The sequence below is a fragment of the Hypanus sabinus genome, chromosome 21 (assembly GCF_030144855.1).
Source record: "Hypanus sabinus isolate sHypSab1 chromosome 21, sHypSab1.hap1, whole genome shotgun sequence".
Lineage (NCBI taxonomy): Eukaryota > Metazoa > Chordata > Chondrichthyes > Myliobatiformes > Dasyatidae > Hypanus > Hypanus sabinus.
In genome coordinates, this window is record NC_082726.1 from 7,573,767 (window position 1) to 7,594,082 (window position 20,316).

Genomic DNA, 20,316 nt, shown 5'->3' on the forward strand with positions numbered 1-20,316 from the left:
ATGCTGTATACTTAGGCAATCTTCTACACTATCCACAACTACTCCAATCTTGGTATCATCCGCAAATTTACTAACCCACCCACCCATCTCCATTGTCCTCCAGGTCATTTATATACATCACGAACAGCAGAGGTCTCAGCACAGATCAATGCAGAACTCCACTAATTACAGACCTCCAGCTCGAATAAATCCCTTCAACCACAACCCCCTGTCTCCTTTGTGCAAACCAGTGCTGAATCCAAACAGCCAATTCGCACCAGATCCCCTGCATCTTAATCTTCTGGATTAGCATCCCATGAGGGACTTCGTCAAACACCTTACTAAACTCCATGTAGATGACATCTACTGCCCTACCCTCATCAACCTCTCTTGTCACTTTGTCAAAAGACTCAGTCAAGTTGGTAAGGCAAAGACCTGCCCCACAGAAAGCCATGCTGGCTCTCCATAATTAGGCCATAGGTTTCCAAACGCTCATCTATTCTATCCCTAAGAATTTTCTCCAGCAATTTCCCTGCAACTGATGCAAGACTCATCGGTCTATATTTCTCCGGATTTCCCATGTTTGGAGGGCTGATTTATGGTGGGGATGGTTTAGGGTGGGTGTGTGAGGTTTGGGGCTTGTTTGGAGGGCTGGTTTAGGGTGGGTGTGTGAGGTTTGGGGCATGTTTGGAGGGCTGATTTATGGTGGGGATGGTTTAGGGTGGGTGTGTGAGGTTTGGGGCATGTTTGGAGGGCTGATTTATGGTGGGGATGGTTTAGGGTGGGTGTGTGAGGTTTGGGGCATGTTTGGAGGGCTGATTTATGGTGGGGATGGTTTAGGGTGGGTGTGTGAGGTTTGCAGTGGGGGGTGGTGGCAGTCATTGGTTCGGTGTGGTGCCCTCCCTCCTTGTGTGTGTGATGGGGGGTTTGCAGAAAGTGTTGTGGTTTGGGAGGTGTTCCTTGCCCTTCATCCCTGTGTATGTGTGGGTGAGAGATATTGCTGTGTCTGCCGCAGATCGTGGGAAACCTGCTGTACTACCGGTACATGAACCCAGCCATCGTGGCCCCCGACGCCTTTGACATCATCGACCTGTCAGCGGGTGGTGGCGGGCTCTCCACCGACCAGCGACGTAACCTGGGCTCCATCGCCAAGGTCCTGCAGCACGCAGCCTCCAACAAGATGTTCGACAAGGAGTACTGTCACCTGGCCTCCATCAACGAGTACTTGTCTCACGCTCACAACAAGTTCAGGTAACAACAGCCCCCAGGTCCCTGTATGCTGGGCCTTAATACATTGGCCAACCTATACACAGCGGGATCTCACACACCACAGAGGGTGACCATGTCTGGAGCTGTAGTCTGACTGCAGAGGACGGGAAACAATAGTAACAGAGTCTAGGACCAGAGGACACAGCCTCGGAGTACAAGGACATCCCTTTAGAACAGATAACCCAGGAAAGAAAGGACATGAGGAGCATTTGATGGCTCCGGGCCTGTATTCATAGGAATTCAGAAGAATGAGGGGGTTCTCATTGAAACCTGTTGAATACTGAATGACTGGGAAGAGTGGATGTGGAGAGGATGTTTCCTATAGTGGGGGAGTCTAGCACCAGAGGACACAGATAGAGTGGATGTGGGGAGGATGTTTCCTATAGTGGGGGAGTCTAGCACCAGAGGACACAGATAGAGTGGATGTGGGGAGGATGTTTCCTATAGTGGGGGAGTCTAGCACCAGAGGACACAGATAGAGTGGATGTGGGGAGGATGTTTCCTATAGTGGGGTAGTCTAGCACCAGAGGACACAGATAGAGTGGATGTGGGGAGGATGTTTCCTATAGTGGGGTAGTCTAGCACCAGAGGGCACAGATAGAGTGGATGTGGGGAGGATGTTTCCTATAGTGGGGTAGTCTAGCACCAGAGGACACAGATAGAGTGGATGTGGGGAGGATGTTTCCTATAGTGGGGGAGTCTAGCACCAGAGGACACAGATAGAGTGGATGTGGGGAGGATGTTTCCTATAGTGGGGTAGTCTAGCACCAGAGGACACAGATAGAGTGGATGTGGGGAGGATGTTTCCTATAGTGGGGTAGTCTAGCACCAGAGGGCACAGATAGAGTGGATGTGGGGAGGATGTTTCCTATAGTGGGGTAGTCTAGCACCAGAGGACACAGATAGAGTGGATGTGGGGAGGATGTTTCCTATAGTGGGGGAGTCTAGCACCAGAGGACACAGATAGAGTGGATGTGGGGAGGATGTTTCCTATAGTGGGGGAGTCTAGCACCAGAGGACACAGCCTCAGAATAGAACATCGTCCCTTTAGAATAGAGATGAGGAGGAATTTCTTTAGCTAGAGGGTGGTGAATCTGTGGAATTCATTGCTACAGACCCCTGTAGAGGGCAGGTCATTGGGAATATTTGAGATGGAGGTCGATAGTTCCTTGATTAGTAAGGACGTCAAAGATTACAGGGAGAACGCAGGTGAATGGGATTAAGATGGAAAATAAATCAACCATGATGGAATAGCGGAGCAGGCTCGATGGGACGAATGACCTAATTCTGCTCCTGTGATTGTGCCCTCTAGCTCTGCTTATCCAAGTTCTCTTACTGTTTTCACTCTCTGATTTTTTCCCCGCGTTTGGTGCTGATGATGCACTCTCCCCTTTCCTTCTCTCATGCTGCCCCTCCACCCATACAAAGACCCTCCTTTGGTGCAAATCAGACAGGATTGGAAATTGCTGGGAAACTCAGCCTGTCTTGCAGAATCTGTGGAGAATTAATGATTCACCCGAACTCCAAATGGACAGTCTTTTGCTTACCTCATTCACACTCCGTCCCTCGCACACCAGCCCCGATTCTCTCAGTTTCCCCCCTCACTCGCTCACTTCCTCTTTCTAGGAGGTTCATCCAGGCAGCGTGTGAGGTGCCGGAGCTCGAGGACAAGTTCAACATCGATGAGTACTCTGATCTGGTGACCCTGAACAAACCAGTCATCTACATCTCCATCGGGGAGATCATCAATACTCACACGGTGAGCTGCCCCTCCTGCAGTGAGACTCATGCTCAGAACTGGACCCCCCCCCCCCCCCCCCGGTTCCACCCCTCTCACAGTATGAACCTCCCTCAGTACCACCCCTCCCACGTTGTCACCCTCCCTCAGTACCACACCCACAATGTGACCCCCTCAGTACCACCCCCCACAGTGTGACCCCCCTCAGTACCACCCCTCCCACGTTGTCACCCTCAGTACCACCCCCACAATGTGACCCCCTCAGTACCACACCTCCCTCAGTACCACCCCTCCACAGTGTGACCCTCCCTCATTACCGCACGTCCCTCAGTACCACCCCTCCACAGTGTGACCCTCCCTCATTACCGCACGTCCCTCAGTACTGCCCCTCCCACGGTGTGACCCTCCCTCATTACCACCCCTCCCACGGTGTGACCCTCCCTCATTACCGCCCCTCCCACAGTGTGACCCTCCCCCAGTACCACCCCTCCCACAGTGCGATCCTCCCTCATTACTGCCCCTCCCACAGTGTGACCCTCCCCCAGTACCACCCCTCCACCAGTGCGACCCTCCCTCATTACTGCCCCTCCCACGGTGTGACCCTCCCCCAGTACCACCCCTCCCACAGTGCAACCCTCCCTCATTACCACTCCTCCCACAGTGTGACCCTCCCCCAGTACCACCCCTCCCATGGTGTGACCCTCCCCCAGTGCGACCCTCCCTCATTACCACCCCTCCCACAGTGTGACCCTCCCACAGTGCGACCCTCCCTCATTACTGCCCCTCCCACAGTGTGACCCTCCCCCAGTACCACCCCTCCCTCATTACTGCCCCTCCCTCATTACTGCCCCTCCCACGGTGTGACCCTCCCCCAGTACCACCCCTCTCACAGTGCGACCCTCCCCCAGTACCACCCCTCCCACGGTGTGACCATCCCCCAGTGCGATCCCTCCCATGGTGTGACCCTCCCCCAGTGCGACCCTCCCTCATTACCACCCCTCCCACAGTGTGACCCTCCCCCAGTACCACCCCTCCCACGGTGTGACCCTCCCCCAGTACCACCCCTCCCACAGTTCGACCCTCCCTCATTACTGCCCCTCCCACAGTGTGACCCTCCCCCAGTACCACCCCTCCACCAGTGCGACCCTCCCTCATTACCGCCCCTCCCACAGTGTGACCCTCCCCCAGTACCACCCCTCCCACGGTGTGACCCTCCCCCAGTACCACCCCTCCCACGGTGACCCTCCCTCATTACTGTCCCTCCCACTGTGCGACCCTCCCCCAGTACTACTCCTCGTATCAGGAACAACTCCCTCTATACTAGCTGTCCTGTTGCTGTGAGTCTCTCCCTGTGACCCAGATGAGGGCTCCTGGATTATTTGTCATTATCGATGCCCCCCCCTCATCTCTGGGTAATATGTTGGGGTGGATCAGGTGGCTTCAGCCCCATGGTCGCTAACTGTTCTTCTCCCCACTGCAGCTTTTCTTGGATCACCAGGATGCCATCGCGCCAGATCACAACGACCCCATTCATGAGCTGCTAGAGGATCTCGGCGAGGTGCCCACCATCGAGTCTATGATCGGCAAGTGCTCTCCGTTCTCTGGCAGCCCCCTTCCCTCTCTCTCCCCCTGCCTGGCCTGCGTTCTTACTCCTTCCTACTGTCGGATGTCTGTTTCCCTGTCAGAGCTGCAGTCAGTCACTCGTCACACCCTGGATTCAATGTCTGTCTCTTTCTCTCCCCTCCCACCACCTCCCCACCCTCTCTCTCCCCCCCCCCCCCCACCCCCTCTCCCTCTCTCATTCATTCTCATGCACTTTCTGCTCTATATATCCCCGTGCTCCGAGCTCCCACCAGGGACTGGTCCTACCATTTCTGGCAGAGCTGGCTGTGTGAGCTGAACTGTGCTTGTCCTGTGCCACAGGGGAAGGAGGCATGACTGTGTGAACTGAACTGTGCTTGTCCCGTGCCACAGGGGAAGGAGGCATGACTGATGCGGGTAAGGAACAACTGGCCAAGACTGAGGTGTCCCTCTCCCTCACCAACAAGTTCGACGTGCCTGGCGGAGAGAACGAAGCGATGAATGCCCGCGCTCTGCTCCTCAAGTGAGTCACTGGGTGGGCACCTGGGAGAACCTTTGGCCCCCTTAAAGTTGTCCTGCATTCCCATAGCACCACTCACATCCTTACACATACAGTTACGTTTTAATTGGATCCATCATAGTAGCAAAGGAGCACAGACAGCTCCCATGATGAGATAAGGACTTGTTGGATGGTTTGGCTGGAGTGCCTGTGAGAGTTCTTAAAGATTAGCTTTATTTGTCACATGCACATACATCAAAACGTACAATAAAACACATCGACCAGTACAGTCCTGGGATGATCTGGGGGCAGCTGGCAAGAGTGGCCCTGCTCCTGCTCCTGCTCCTGCTCCTGCTCCTGATGCCAACAGAGCGTGCCCACAGCTTGCTACCCCTAACCCATGCAATGCAAGAGGAAACCGGAGAGCCCAGAGGAAACCCACGTGATAACGAGAAGAACAGACAAAGTCCTTCAACTGACAATGGGCATCAGCTCTGTAATACCCAGTATTCCCCATTCCCCCCCCCCCGCAGGCTGGACCCTCGAGCTGCTCGGATTTCCCCTCCCCGATACTGCAGCAATCCATTGTCCTCACGGCACATCTGCCCCCTGCAGTTCTGGCCATTAGCGCCCCTGAATAGAATCATTCCAGCTCCAACATAGAGAGAGGGACAGTATGGAAACAGGCCATTCAGCCCTCCTCTCCCATAGGGCCCCCACTTACCTTAGTTTGGACTGTCCCATCAGACCATCTACACTCGGGGCCCTCGGTGCTGGAATTCTGTCCATCACCTCCTCCTGGCCCCTGCTACAAGCTCTCATCCTGGTCTTCGGGACCGGGGAAGAGACCCAGCCCACTACTGACCCCTTGATTATCTCCTTCGATTCCAGCACAAAGAGGCTGATTGTGGACGTGATCCGGTTCCAGCCAGGGGAGACGCTGACCGAGATCCTGGAGAGCCCGGCCTCTGCGGAACAGGTACGTAACAAGCCCCAATCAGCCCAATATACACACACACTCAGTCTCTCACACTCACACACACTCACTCTCTCACACTAACACACACTCTCTTACTCTCTCACACATACTCTCACACTCACACATACATACTCTCTCACACTTGCTCTCAGATATATACACACACTCACTCTTGCACAATCACACACATACTCTCTCATACACTGTCATACACACATACGTTCTCACACACTCACAATCACTCATATACACACATGCACACTGTCATACTCACACACACGTACTCACTCTCACACACTCAACCTCGCACTCGCTCTCTCACACACACGCGCACACACTTAATTGCCTATAAAAAAAAGTATTCACGCCCCCCCCCCACCCCATTGAGAGTTTTCATGTTTTGTTGTTTTACGACATTGAATCACAGTGGATCTAACTTGGCTTTTTTGATACTGATCAACAAAAAAATGACTTTCATAAGTGAAAACAGATCTCTACAAAGTAATCTAAATTAATTACAAATATACTACAAAAAAGTAATTGATTGCACAAGTATTCAACCTGTTCAAGTCAGTATTTAGTAGATACACCTTTGGCATTGATTACAGCCTCAAGTCTGTGTGGATAGCTCTCTATCTGCTTTGCACATCTGGACACTGCAATTTTTCCCTGTTCTTCTTTACAAAACTGCTCAAGCTCTGTTAGATTGTGTGGGGATCATGAGTGAACAACCCTTTTCAAGTTCACCCACATATACTTTGTTATTTTTAAGCCATTCTTTTGTAGCATGCGGTCATTGTCTTGCTGGAAAACAAATCTTCTCCCAAGTCGCAGTTCTCTTGCGGACTGCATCAGGTTTTCCTCCAGGATTTCCCTGTATTTTGCTGCTTTCATTTTATCCACTACTACCTTCCCAAGCCTTCCAGGGCCTGCTGCAGTGAAGCATCCCCACAGCATGATGCAGTCACCACCGTGCTTCACAGTAAGGATGGTGTGTTTTTGATGATGTGTGGTGTTTGGCTTACGTCAAACATAGCTAGTCTGCTAACCAAAAAGCTCAATATTGGTTTCATCAGACCATAGAACCTTCCTCCAGCTGATTTCAGAGTCCCCCACGTGCTTTCTGGCAAACTCCAGCGGAGATTTCAGGTGAGATTTTATCAACAGTGGCTTTCTCTTTGCCACTCTCCCATAAAGCTGTGACTGGTGAAGCACCCGGGCAACAGTTGTTGCATGCAGGCTGTCCCATTTTAGCCACTGAAGCTTGAAACTCCTCCAGAGTTGTCATAGGTTTCTTGGTGGTCTCCATCACTAGTCCCCTTCTTGCAGGGTCACTTAATTTTTGAGGATAATCTGTTCTAGGCAGATTTACAACTGTGCTGTATTCTTTCCATTTCTTGATGATTGACTTAACTGTACTCCAAGGAATATTCAGTGACTTGGAAATTTTCTTGTATCCATCTCCTGACTTCTGCTTTTCATTAACCTTTTCATGGAGTTGTCTGGGATGTACTTCTGTCTTCAGGGTGTAGTTTTTGACAGGATACTGACCGACCAGCAGTTAGACCATCCAGATACAGGTGTATTTTTACTGCAATCCCTTGAAATACCTTGATGGCAAACAGTGACCTTAATTTAACTAATTATGTGACTTCTAAAACCATTTGGCTGTATCATTAATTATTTGGTGTGTCATATTAAAGGAGGTGAATACTTATGAATCAATTATTTTGTGTTTTATATCTGTAATTTAGATCACTGTGTAGAGATCTGTTTCCACTTTGACATGAATGAGTCCTTTTCTGTTTTCTGATCAAAGAAAGCCAGATTAAATCCACTGTGATTCAATGTTGTTAAACAATAAAACATGAAAACTTCCGGGGGTGGGGGGAGGATAGTTTTTAATAGGCTCTCTCTCACGCATTCACATGAACAGGCATACTCACTCTCACACACATAGTCACTTTCTCAAACCCTCTCGGGCACACTCACTCTTGAACACGTGCACCCGCAGAGAGAGACACTTGACACCCACACAGTACGGTACATGTGACCATATTACCCGAATCTCAATGCAGATGTAAACAACAGATCACACGGTAGGGGACAAATGAAGCTGCTCTGATCTCACACTATTGATACGTACTCCCATAGGATGCTGATCATCAGCGAGCGATGCAGCGACGAGCGATACGGGATGCAAAGACCCCTGAGAAGATAAAGCGGAATCAGCTGGAGGAGGAAGAGAACCAGATGACCCTGACGGAGAAGAAAGAGAAGATTGTGCAGAACCTGAAGAAGCTGGCAGCCCTGGGGAAGGTCGACCCCCAGAACAAGTACCAGGACCTGATCAACGATGTTGCCAAGGTAACCAGCCCATCCTGGGGTCCCACCCCGGTGGGAGTGAGTCTCCGTGGGGTATTCAGCAATGTCCTCCATCACTGAAACACCAGCCAGAGGGTGTTGAATCTGTGGAATTCATTGTCACAGACAGCTATGGAGGCCAAGTGTATTTAAAGCAGAGGCTGCTGGGTTCTTGACTAACCTGCTATTCCTCTGTCCCCCATCCCACTGCCTGCGGCCAGGATATTCGAAACCAGCGGCGGTACCGGCAGAGGCGGAAGGCAGAACTGGTGCGCCTGCAGCAGACGTACAGCGGCCTGATCTCCAAGACCACTTTCTACGAAGAGCAAATTGACTATTACAACCAGTACATCAAGACCTGTATGGACAACCTGGCCAGCAAGGGCAAGTAGGTGCCTCTAACCCAGAATCTGAGGGGTCTCCCCTCCGGTGTTCAGGTCTGGTGAGCAGGTAGAGGCCGTTCTCGCCATTGTCTCCATGTTGACTGGAACAGTCATCAGTCACACTGGCCTCACGGTCTTCCGCCACAGGCTGCCCGAGGGAGGGCTCATCAATGGTGCCCCGCCCACCTCCCACTATTGGTCTTCTTTCCCCATCTCCCCTCCTGCCCAATTCGAGCCCTCCCCAGATACCCACACTTCCCCTCCCCTTCCTCCAACACACTCCCCTCGACCCCACAGTCTCCCCTCCCCAACACTTTCCCCCTACAGTCACATCACTCCCATTCCCCTCCCTCCAAAAGACTCCCCTATCTCCCACACTTGCTCCCACTCACCCCACAGTCTCCCCTCCCTGAAAAATTCTCCTTCACAGTCACACACCCCCCCAGTTCTCCTCCCCTCAGTCTCCCCTCCTGATTCCTATAATGGAGATTGGATCTTTCTCAATCTCCCCCACCCATACCCCCCTCCCCACAATAACTGTCTGCAGGGCGGCAGCGATCACCTCTCCCCCCCCCCCCCCCCCACGAAGATCAGATAAAGACAGATCACCCGGAGTGACTGGGGTAGATCAAGATTATTTAATGTCATTTCCTGTGTAACAGAGAACAAAATAATTGCAGCACAATAATGTAAGGAACACAAAAATAATAAAAACACAATCAATCAATAGAACAGATAGTTTATATGCATGTATTGATAGTATATAAGTATATCAAGTGACACTAGGCACAGGAGGGTACACAAGGTGACTGACAGGAAATGATGAAGTAGTGGTGGTGGGGGTGTGGAGGGGTGGGTTAGTGGGTGGAGGTGTTGATCACTTACTGCTTGGAGAAAAGAACTGTTTTTGAGTCTGGTGGTCCTGGTGCGGATGCGATGGAGCCTCCTCCCTGATGGGCGTGGGACAAGGTGTGCTCCAGAACAGTGCCGAAGCATTTCTGCCACCTGAAGAGCAGGGTGTGGTCTCCAGGCTGGGTGGGTTGGGGTCACAGCCTCCATTCACTCAGATGCTCCCTCACTTTCCTCTGCCAGGGTCTCGAAGAAACCAGGAGACAGAAGTGTGAAAGGAAAGAAGAGCAAGCAGGTTTCCCAGCGGTACACTGCTGCCAGGCTACACGAGAAGGGCGTTCTGCTGGAGATTGAGGATCTCAACACCAACCAGTGAGTGTGAGGGGAGGTGAGGGGCTCCTGTACTGGAGTGACCAGCTCCCATTGGAAGGGGTGCCTCATCCCTGGGAGAGAGGGGAGAAACCTGGGAGGTGAGAAGCATCTGAGTGAGAGTCCCTCCACTGGTGTGGCTCAACCATCTCACTGGATGTGCAAGGCAGAGCGGTACAATGTGGAGAGCAAGCTATTGCCCATGAGCAGGCTCCCCCCCCCCCACACAACTAACAAATCCAAAGGACTGGCGGAGACTGGCACCAGTGTTTGAGTTGCCCGTCAGTAGTGCTGCCTTAGGGACTCCAGCTCTGGATTTTTCCTCAGGGTTTACTCCCAAAACCAACCTTCCCCGTGAGTGCTTATCACTGTAAGGCAGCGAGTGTTTGAGATCAGTTTTCCTGCTCCAAGATGAGCTGCCAACCATGCCAATCTGCCTGAGGCATCTGCGAGAAGGGGCTCTGTTTGCAGGAAGGACGTGGTATCTTCATTCTGATCGAGCTAAGTCTGCCTCCAACTCCATCACCTCGTTTGCTGCCCATCCCCCTCCCTGGCCTCTGGCCTGGACCTGACTTTTGACCTCTGGCCTGGTAACCTACCTACTCCTGGAGTTCTCGCCCTCTCTGCCTCAGAGATCCAGAACCTCTTCCCCAGGCATAGGGACTGGAGGTTATATTGGGATGGAAGAAGGCCATTTAGCCCATCAGGCTGTAACATTGGGATAGCAGGAGGCCCCTCATCAGCCTCTCACTCCTGTTCCTGCACTGAGTTAGTGCCAAACCAACCCATCGGTATTGACTGAGATTCTGTGACACTTCCCACCAGTGGGTGGGGGCAGTGCTGAGTTTACACCATGTGCCCCAGGGGCTATTTTGTGTTTGCAAATATCTCACAAAGTGCAATTCCACGGGTGGGTTTTGCTGTTATGGTTTGATGAGGTTCCTTAAGGTTGTCATAGCTTGGGCGGTTGGGAGTGGGGTGTAGTAGGGGGGAATCACACTGTCTATTAAATGCTCCCAATGGCGTGCGTCCCAAATAGTCAAGTCCAGCTCCTGACCTTCACATGGCTCAGCTACTAAGCCCAGCAGAACAGTTTCTACTATTGTTCCCAGTAGAGAGCCTGTCTCTATTGGGCAGAAGCAGGTTACTGGTGCCTTAAAACCAGTCACTTTGGGCAGATGGGGCTTGTCAGTCATGTTTGGTAGCCCGTCTAGGAGAAGGAAAATTCTGATCTCGAACCTCTGCTGCCTTTGGAAGTAAACCCTGAGGAAAAATTCGGAACTGAATCCCTAAGGCAGTTCCTTTGAAATCCAAACTCTGTGTGGGTGGACCTCTTTAAAACCAAGAGGTGTCGGAGCAGGATTGAGCCAAGGGTTCTTGTTGACGGGACGGCCCCTCTGACAGAGCAACACCTCCCTCCCCAAGACCTACAGTGGCGTATCAGGTCAGGCTGGGGCTCAAGCTGAAGGTATCTGCTCCTTGCCAATGGTCTGGCCCAGTTTCTCAGGAAACTGTTAAACAAAGCTCTTCTCTTCTGCTTACAGGTTTAAAAATGTCATTTTCGACATCTGTCCCACAGAGGAAGTGGGCGACTTCGAAGTGAAAGCGAAGTTTATGGGGGTCCAAATGGATTCTTTCATGCTCCACTATCAGGTAACGGTCCACCCCTTCCCAAATCCTCAATCCCGCAGCGCATTAACATTGTAATTCTCTTCTTTATTTTCATATCCTCCTGGCTCCACCTCTTCTCTGCTAACCCTTCAGCCCATCATCCCCCTGTGCACCTCCAAACCCAACTATCTGCAGGAAGGTTGTGGAGACTCTGGAAAGGAGTATAGAAGCAGTTCACCAGTATGCTTTGTGGAGTCGAGGCTCTGAGCCCGAACAAACTTGGGTCTGTTTGCTTTGTTGAGAGATGCAGCATGGTAACAAGCCCTCCCAGCCCGACGAGCACAATCACAGCAAATCAACTTACTGACCCGTACATCCTGGAAATAGGAGAGGAAACCAGAGTACCCGCTGAGACAGTGACAGGAATCGAACCCAGGTCACTGGCGCTGGAGAGCGTTAGACTAACAGCTATGCTGTCGTGCTGTCCTCATGGACGGAGTCCTGGAGCACAGGGCTCGGGTGGTCCAGAGGGTGTGCTGGGTGGGAGATCACAGAGAGGCATCATTCTCTGCTCACCGGATGTTAATGTCAATCAGAGACACGAGGTTGTAATGGGTGGGGGGAGTAATCCGTAGCCACTCAGGGTGCCATACATTCTTAGCTTGATGCTTTACAGCAGCAGAGATCAGCATTCAATTCCCACCTCTGACTAAGGAGTCTGGACGTTCTCCCTTTGACCATGTTGTTTTCTTCCGGGTTAGCTCCCACATTCCAAAGAGATGTACGTGTTCGATTTAGTAAATTGTGGGCGTATTGTGTTGATGCTGAAAGCATGGTGATGCTTGTGGTCTACTCCCATCGCATCCTGAGATAGTGTTGCTCGTTGACACAAACAACGCACAAATAAAGATCATCTTTAATCTCAGTGAGTCGGCAGCATCTATGGAGGGGAATAAGTAATTGATGCTTATTTCCTGAGACCCAGCGTCAGCATCTGATGAAGTCACAGCCCGAAACGTCAATTGTTTACTCATTTCCATAGATGCTGTCTGACCTGCTGAGTTCGTCTGGCATCATGTGTGTATTTCTCTGGATTCCCAGTATCTGCAGAATCTCATTGTTAATCTTTAATCTCCCCCTACTCAGGACCTCCTCCAGCTCCAGTACGAGGGTGTCGCTGTCATGAAGTTGTTCGACAAAGCCAAGGTCAATGTCAACCTGTTGATTTTCCTGCTCAACAAGAAGTTCTATGGGAAGTAGAGGGAGGCTGGTCCAGGATCCCTCACTGCCCCAATGACAAGATGCTGCCTTTGTGGCGTGCACAAAGTCAGTTTAGTTCTGCAGAGATCAGAAATGGATGCTCGAGGATGTGACCCATATGGAGGAGAATAGGGTTATCAAAGTGTGCAATTTTATATTTCATATGATATAGCCAGAACATTTATAGACAGCATCTTCTGCATTCATAGTGGTCTTTGAATTGCTTAAGAGGCGTAAATATTTGTAAACACAACCCCCTCTTATTTTTATATAAACTACATTTGCAACTTTTCCATTTCTGTGCAGGAACTGTCCCTTTCCCAGACAAGCTTTCTAACCGTCTGTCCAGTCCTCTGGCCTCTTTGCCTGGGATAGCAGTTGGTTGGTGGACGGGTTTGTCCAGCCCACCACATTCCATCAACTGAAGTCAAAAACTTGGAGCTGTTATTCCCGGGATAATGGGTGCCAGGCACTTTGGGAAACACACATCCTTTTCCAGTGCCCACTGGCGTTAAATAGACAGTAAGTCTACAGGAGGAGAACAATGAGGGTACAGAATGAATACAGCTCATGAAATCCCCATGGTTCAAGCAAACACCTGCACCCTGACTCAACAGTTCAGTGGAGTTGTAACACACTGGAGTAATTGCCCCCTGTTGTGCCTACAGACTGTAATTTCAGCAGCTTCTTACCCAACACATCCCTACTGGGAGATAGGCCGCTGACAGCAGCTCACCAGAGTCATCTATCCTGGGCCAGTCTTTCAAATTGTCCCCAGGTACACCCCCATCTCCTAGGGATGAGGATTTTGGGCTTCAGTTAGTGTCATGCTGAGTTTTTTTTTACAGGACGGGCTTGTTTGACCCAAGTTCAACTGTCCTCCTTTCACAGTTGGGCGTGGGACTGTCCATGGCAGAATTGTAGGTTCAGTTTCGTGCTGGAGCTTTGCAGATCATCTTGAGGTGTGCCTTGCCTCTCCGTGTCCACAGCTCTTCCCTCCAACTCCCCACCAGTGCACACGGTTAAGGAGGAGCCTTCTGTCTCTGCCTCTCTGTTACAGTGTCACTTTTCGTTTGAACCCTTCCTCAGCCTTGGTGTTCCACGGATCACATTTCCCCCCCACACAGTCTATCTCCTGAGTGGTGGGCCCTGGATTTTTCACCACCTCCATTGTGGTCCCACCATTAACCCACTTCTGACACTGTCCCTGTGGGCAGGTGAGGTGAAAGGTGACAAGAGGAGTCCTCAGCTCAGCCAAATCCGTGCTCTCCCAACTCCTGGAAGAAAGGACTGACTGTATGGACTGGCGCATCCACAGTTGCTGAGCTAGAAGCGACCATTTAGAGCAGCTCGATGCACACCATTGCAGTGCATGGACAGCTGTTGCACAGAGACTACACAGAGAAAGTTGTAGTTGGCTAAATTATTTGTCCCATTCCTGATGCTCTTACAATGAAATTGTATTTGCAGGAATATCGGTTCATTTTAAGAAAAATAAATTGTGTTTCCGTCTCCAAGATCAGTGAGTGTGCTGATGGACTGAATCACTTATTTGGTTTATTTAACTGTGTGTGGTCTCTTTCGTTTCTCACACTTGCCTTGATCCTGCTCTGTGCACGTACCTCACGTTTTCCCGGGGTCTGGATACTCAGATTCCTTGCTCCCACTCTCCAGCACAGGTTAGAGGCACACTGAAGCTCCGACAATGCCCTGTCACACACTCCTGGAGCACACATTAAAGACAGCAGAACTCTCTTCACGTTGTCCTTTCCCTCACTTACAGAGTAAAGCTCCATCTACATAGTCCCAATATCCCAGGTAATCGTAGAGTGAAGCTCCCTCTAATTGTCCTATCTCACTCCTGGGACATGGGTTAGAGACAGAGAGACCTTTCTCCACACAATCCCATTACACACTCCTGTGGTCAGACAGAGTGAAGCTCCCTCCACACTGTCTCAAGACACCCTCCCTCCACATTGTTTCATCACACATTCCTGGGGTCAGACACAGATTGAAGCTCCTTCAACATCGACCCATCACATCTAACTCCAAGAGTCAATGTCCCTCGCACCATCACACCACACACTCCCGGGATCAAATGGAGTCACAGTCCCTCCACACCATCACATCACACACTCCGGGGGTCAGACGGAGTCACAGTCCCTCCACACCATCACATCACACACTCCGGGGGTCAGACGGAGTCACAGTCCCTCCACACCATCACATCACACACTCCGGGGGTCAGACGGAGTCAATGTCCCTCCACACCATCACATCACACACTCCGGGGGTCAGATGGAGTCACAGTCCCTCCACACCATCCCATCACACACTCTGGGGGTCAGACAGAGTCAATGTCCCTCGCACCATCACATCACACACTCCGGGGGTCAGACAGAGTGAATCTCCCTCCACACCATCACATCACACACTCCGGGGGTCAGACGGAGTCAATGTCCCTCCACACCATCACATCACACACTCCGGGGGTCAGAGTCAATGTCCCTCCACACCATCACATCACACACTCCGGGGGTCAGACGGAGTCAATGTCCCTCCACACCATCACATCACACACTCCGGGGGTCAGACGGAGTCAATGTCCCTCCACACCATCACATCACACACTCGGGGTCAGATGGAGTCACAGTCCCTCCACACCATCACATCACACACTCTGGGGATCAGACGGAGTCAATGTCCCTCCACACCATCACATCACACACTCCGGGGGTCAGACGGAGTCAATGTCCCTCCACACCATCACAACACACACTCCGGGGGTCAGGCGGAGTCACAGTCCCTCCAGCATCCCATCACACACTCCTGGGGTCAGACGGAGTCAATGTCCCTCCACACCATCACATCACACACTCTGGGGGTCAGACGGAGTCAATGTCCCTCGCACCATCACATCACACACTCTGGGGGTCAGACAGAGTCAATGTCCCTCGCACCATCACATCACACACTCCGGGGGTCAGATGGAGTCACAGTCCCTCCACACCATCACATCACACACTCCGGGGGTCAGTCGGAGTCAATGTCCCTCCACACCATCACATCACACACTCCGGGGGTCAGACGGAGTCACAGTCCCTCCACACCATCACAACACACACTCCCGGGATCAGACAGAGTCAATGTCCCTCGCACCATCACATCACACACTCTGGAGTAGGAACAGCTCTGGCTGGTAGGCATCTCCCATCTGTGGTGTGCAGAAAGCTCTAGCGAGGGGAGCGGGAAACAGGGAAGTCCCACCTTTGGAAGCTGCTCCCAGGAGAAAGGATTGGTGGTTTCTCTGTGAGGTGAGTGCACTTTGCATTTGGACTGTCGGCAGTGGGGAGAGGGAGGAAGGTAGAGAAGGTTTGGTGGGGGGATCTGCCTGATTCTGGGGTGAGGAGGTAATTTCTTGTCTCAGTGGATACTAGGAACTCCCTAACTCTCAGTTACAGGCACCTCCCTCAGTGGAAGCTGTCCTGGTTAAGAACCCTTCCCCTGGAGAGCAGAACCAGATGTCAAAGTTGTTTCATGGGCTCCATGATCACCCACATATCATCTATTCCCAGCTGCCTCTCCCCTCAATCTCTCCCTCATCTTATGAAGAGAAACTACTTGGGAAATCTACATTATACCTGACTCAAGGCTTGACTGGAGCTGCCCATGTTCGAGGCATGGGTCATTCTGATCATTAGTCAACCTGGGTGATGCTCCCTATTGGTCAACATTTGGGTGGTGATGTTCATTAGTTCAAGCTAGTCATCACTCAGGGGATGCTGCCGATTCGAGGTAGTTTAATGTCATTTGCAGTACACGTGTAAAAGAATGAAATAAATTTGTTACCCTGGATCTGATGCAGAACAATAAAAAGCATAATAAGATTTTTAAAAAGCACAACAATAATAAAAAAATACCAACTATAAACACATTGATTGTTTGTCCATAAAGTGACGTTGGGTACAAGAGTGCCTGTACATAAACAGACTGTGACAGGAAATGATAAAGCTGTGATGTGGAGGGGTGGGTTAGTGGGTGGAGTTGTTGATCCGTCTTACTGCTTGAGGAAAGTAACTTTTGAGTCTGGTGGTCCTGACGTAGCCTGCTTCCTGATGGAAGTGGGGCAAACAGTCCATGAGCAGGGAGGGTTGTATCCGTCACGCTACTGGCCCCCTCTGTATGTATATGTACAATGTCCTGTGTCTGTTACTCAAAATGGCCTCTTTGGTTTGTTACAAGTAGGAATGCTTCTTTGTCGGATAAGTGTTTCTCTCGCCGTTGTTTCACTTTAGAATGGCTGATATGGTAATTGTATTCATTTGTTAATCAATGGGGAATGTTATTGTGTCTTGTGATGCTGGGAACTTGGGGGAGGGGTTTTCGCGGGGGGTTTTTTTGGGTGGGAGGAGAGTGCGGGAGGAAGACGTCGAGGAAGGTGGACGTGTGCTGCACTGCTCGGAAGACCCCCGGGCGTGGTCCCAGGTGCGAAGACGTGGAAGTCGGAGGCGTGGCGTGTACGGGAGGTGGGTTGGTGAGTGGCTGGATCTCCTTTTTCCCTAGACATATACCAGCCTGTTGGGTAAGGGTTACATTTGTGGGGGCTCGTCCCGCATTGGATTGTCAGGGGCTGTGGAAAGTCGAGGGTGTGCTATAGCTGTGGAGAGGAGGGACACTTTAGGTGGGATTGTGAGAGACAAGGAGTCCCGCGGAGGACAAGCCCCCCTATGACTAAAAGGGGAGAGGTGTCGGGAAACTTAGGAGAGGCTCAGTGAGGGAACGGACTGGAGCCTCTGGAGGAACACGTTCCCAGAGATCAGCCGGAAGACCACCGGGTGCCCACGCCTCTATTCCGGATGGGCTGGTAGGACCCCGTGCCAGTGTGGGTCTACGGATAGAGGGAGTTTACGCAAAAGCCGTTCTTGATACAGGATCGCAGGTGACCTTATTGTACCGGTCTTTCTACAATCAATATCTAAAGCATTTGCCCGTAACCCCATTTGACGCCCTGCAGATTTGGGGTGCGAGCGAGGGTGTCTACCCATACGATGGGTACCTATCGGTGAGATTGGAGTTCTCGGAGGGCGATGTGGGAGTGTCGGAAGCTATTGAGACGTTGGTGTTGGTGTGTCCTGACCCGGTGGAAACCGGTGGTGCTGCCCTCCTGGTGGGGACTAACTCCCCTGTGGTGCGACGGCTCCTGGGAGCTTGTAAGGAGAAGGAGGGGGGGGGGGAAGACTTTCTGGAGAGCCTCTCGGTGCATCCAGTGTTTCGAGCAGTGTTCGCAGAAGGGGTTGCCTCCCAAGGGCTGGACCCGGAGTGTAAACGAGGGACGGTGTGGTGTACGCAGGCGAGGCCCAAGGTGACCTGACCCGGGGAGGTAGCACTAGTGATGGGGACCCCCAGATTCCCAGGAGTGCCGACGGGAAAAGCCCTGTTAGTAGACACCCCAGACCATCTTGAAGGGGAGACACGATTTCCGGCGGGGGTGCTGGTGAGGCCCGAAGTGCAGAGACCAGGGGTGGTACATGCGAGGCGTATAGCTATAAGTGTCAGGAACACCACGGCAAGAGAAATCACCTTTAAGAGGGGAATGCCGCTGACACATCTGTTCCCGGTGACGGTAATGTCCAGCGCACCAGTGAGGACCCCTAATGGGGAGGGATCGGAGCATCGAAGGGAGCTGACCGCTGAAGCCTTTAACTTCGGGGATTCCCCTGAGTCACCGGAGTGGAAACACCGGCTAGTGGAGAAGATGCTGAAGATGGAAACTGTTTTTTCTCGGGGCGAGTTTGATGTTGGCTGCTCCAAAAGCACTCGCCACACCATCCGGGTGACGGAGGACACCCCGTTCCGAGAGAGATCCCGGCGGCTGGCTCCGGCAGATGTTGAGGACGTCCGACAGCACTTGTGCAAGTTGAAGGAGGCCGGAATCATAGCTGAGTCCCGAAGTCCTTATGCGTCCCCAATAGTGGTGGCACGGAAGAAGAATGGGCGAGTGCGCATGTGTGTTGACTACAGGACGTTGAATCGGCGAACTGTCCCTGATCAATATACTGTCCCAAGAGTCGAGGATGCGCTGGTCTGCCTGAGCGGTGCGAAATGGTTCAGTGTGCTGGATTTAAGAAGTGGGTATTACCAGATCCCGATGAGTGCGGCCGATAAAGAGAAGACCGCTTTTATCTGCCCGCTGGGGTTCTTTCAGTTCGAACGAATGCCCCAAGGCATATCCGGAGCCCCAGCCACCTTCCAGAGGCTCATGGAGAGAACTGTGGGGGATATGAATCTGTTGGAGGTGCTGGTGTACCTGGACGATTTGATAGTGTTTGGTTCGACTTTGGAGGAACATGAGGAGAGGCTGTTGAAGGTGTTGGGCCGGCTTAATGAAGAAGGGTTGAAGCTTTCCCTGGACAAATGCCAGTTCTGCAAGTCGTCGGTTAACTACATTGGCCATATCATTTCGCAAGAGGGAGTGGCTACTGATCCAACCAAGATAGAGGCCGTGACCACCTGGCCGAGACCCCAGAAAGTGGGTGCTCTGCGCTCATTTTTGGGGTTCTGTGGGTATTACCGGCGATTTGTGAAAGGATACGCCAAAGTGTGTCACCCGTTGACTCAGCTGTTGTGTGGCTATCCCCCGGTGGGGAAGAAGAGGACGGGGAACCAGAGGCAGGACGCTGGAGGATACTGGAACCCAGCGGAACCTTTTGGCTCGAGATGGGATGATCAATGTGAAGAGGCGTTCCGATCTTTGAAAGGGGCCCTGACCCAGGCCCCGGTGTTGGCTTTTGCTGATCCCCAGAAGCCTTATGTGCTGCACACGGATGCCAGCTGAGAGGGTCTCGGGGCTGTTCTGTACCAGGAGCATGGCAAAGCATTGAGACCGGTAGCCTTTGTCAGCCGAAGCTTGTCGCCATCGGAGAGAAACTATCCCACTCACAAGTTGGAGTTCCTGGCGCTGAAGTGGGCGGTGGTGGACAAGCTGAGCGATTACCTGTACGGAGCCAAGTTTGAGGTGAGAACGGATAACAATCCTCTCACTTATATTTTGACTTCGGCGAAGCTGGATGCCACCGGACATCGGTGACTGGCGGCCTTGTCGGTATATGATTTCAGCCTGAGGTACCGCCCCGGAAGCAAGAATGTCGATGCGGATGCATTGTCTCGTCGGGAGCCGGGGGAACAGGAGAGGGACGAGGAGTGGGAGAGTGTCCCTGCCCCTGGAGTGAAGGCGATGTGTCAGTTTGCTATCACCGTGAAGGCCGAGGGAAGAGGGAGGCTGGAACGAGCCGTGGACCATTTGGGGGTTTTTGACGACGCCATGCCCCTAGTTTACTGTGAACTGACCGCACTGCGGACTAAACAGTTGCCGGAACTGAGTCCGGGGGAAGTGGCAGCTGCTCAGCAAAATGACCCGGGCATTGGCACAGTGTGG

General features: G+C 51.9%; 2 protein-coding genes across 2 annotated transcripts in view; both read left to right on the top strand.

Annotated features, from left to right (window-relative positions):
• The window catches only part of iqgap1 (IQ motif containing GTPase activating protein 1), a 110,608-nt gene extending 96,167 nt beyond the window's left edge, over window positions 1-14,441 (top strand). Inside the window, exons 29-38 of the mRNA XM_059945901.1 lie at window positions 995-1,230; window positions 2,875-3,007; window positions 4,467-4,569; window positions 4,961-5,090; window positions 5,958-6,045; window positions 8,200-8,412; window positions 8,631-8,797; window positions 9,885-10,013; window positions 11,555-11,663; window positions 12,768-14,441. Of these exons, the coding sequence (XP_059801884.1) occupies window positions 995-1,230; window positions 2,875-3,007; window positions 4,467-4,569; window positions 4,961-5,090; window positions 5,958-6,045; window positions 8,200-8,412; window positions 8,631-8,797; window positions 9,885-10,013; window positions 11,555-11,663; window positions 12,768-12,881 (1,422 nt within the window). The 3' untranslated portion in view covers window positions 12,882-14,441. The remainder of the gene's footprint in view (window positions 1-994; window positions 1,231-2,874; window positions 3,008-4,466; window positions 4,570-4,960; window positions 5,091-5,957; window positions 6,046-8,199; window positions 8,413-8,630; window positions 8,798-9,884; window positions 10,014-11,554; window positions 11,664-12,767) is intronic.
• Window positions 14,442-14,569: 128 nt separating this feature from the next.
• LOC132378760 (uncharacterized) overlaps window positions 14,570-20,316 on the top strand; it is a 60,758-nt gene continuing 55,011 nt past the window's right edge. The window contains exon 1 of the mRNA XM_059945904.1: window positions 14,570-17,061. Coding sequence (XP_059801887.1) covers window positions 14,980-16,065 — 1,086 coding nt within the window. The 5' untranslated portion in view covers window positions 14,570-14,979 and the 3' untranslated portion in view covers window positions 16,066-17,061. The remainder of the gene's footprint in view (window positions 17,062-20,316) is intronic.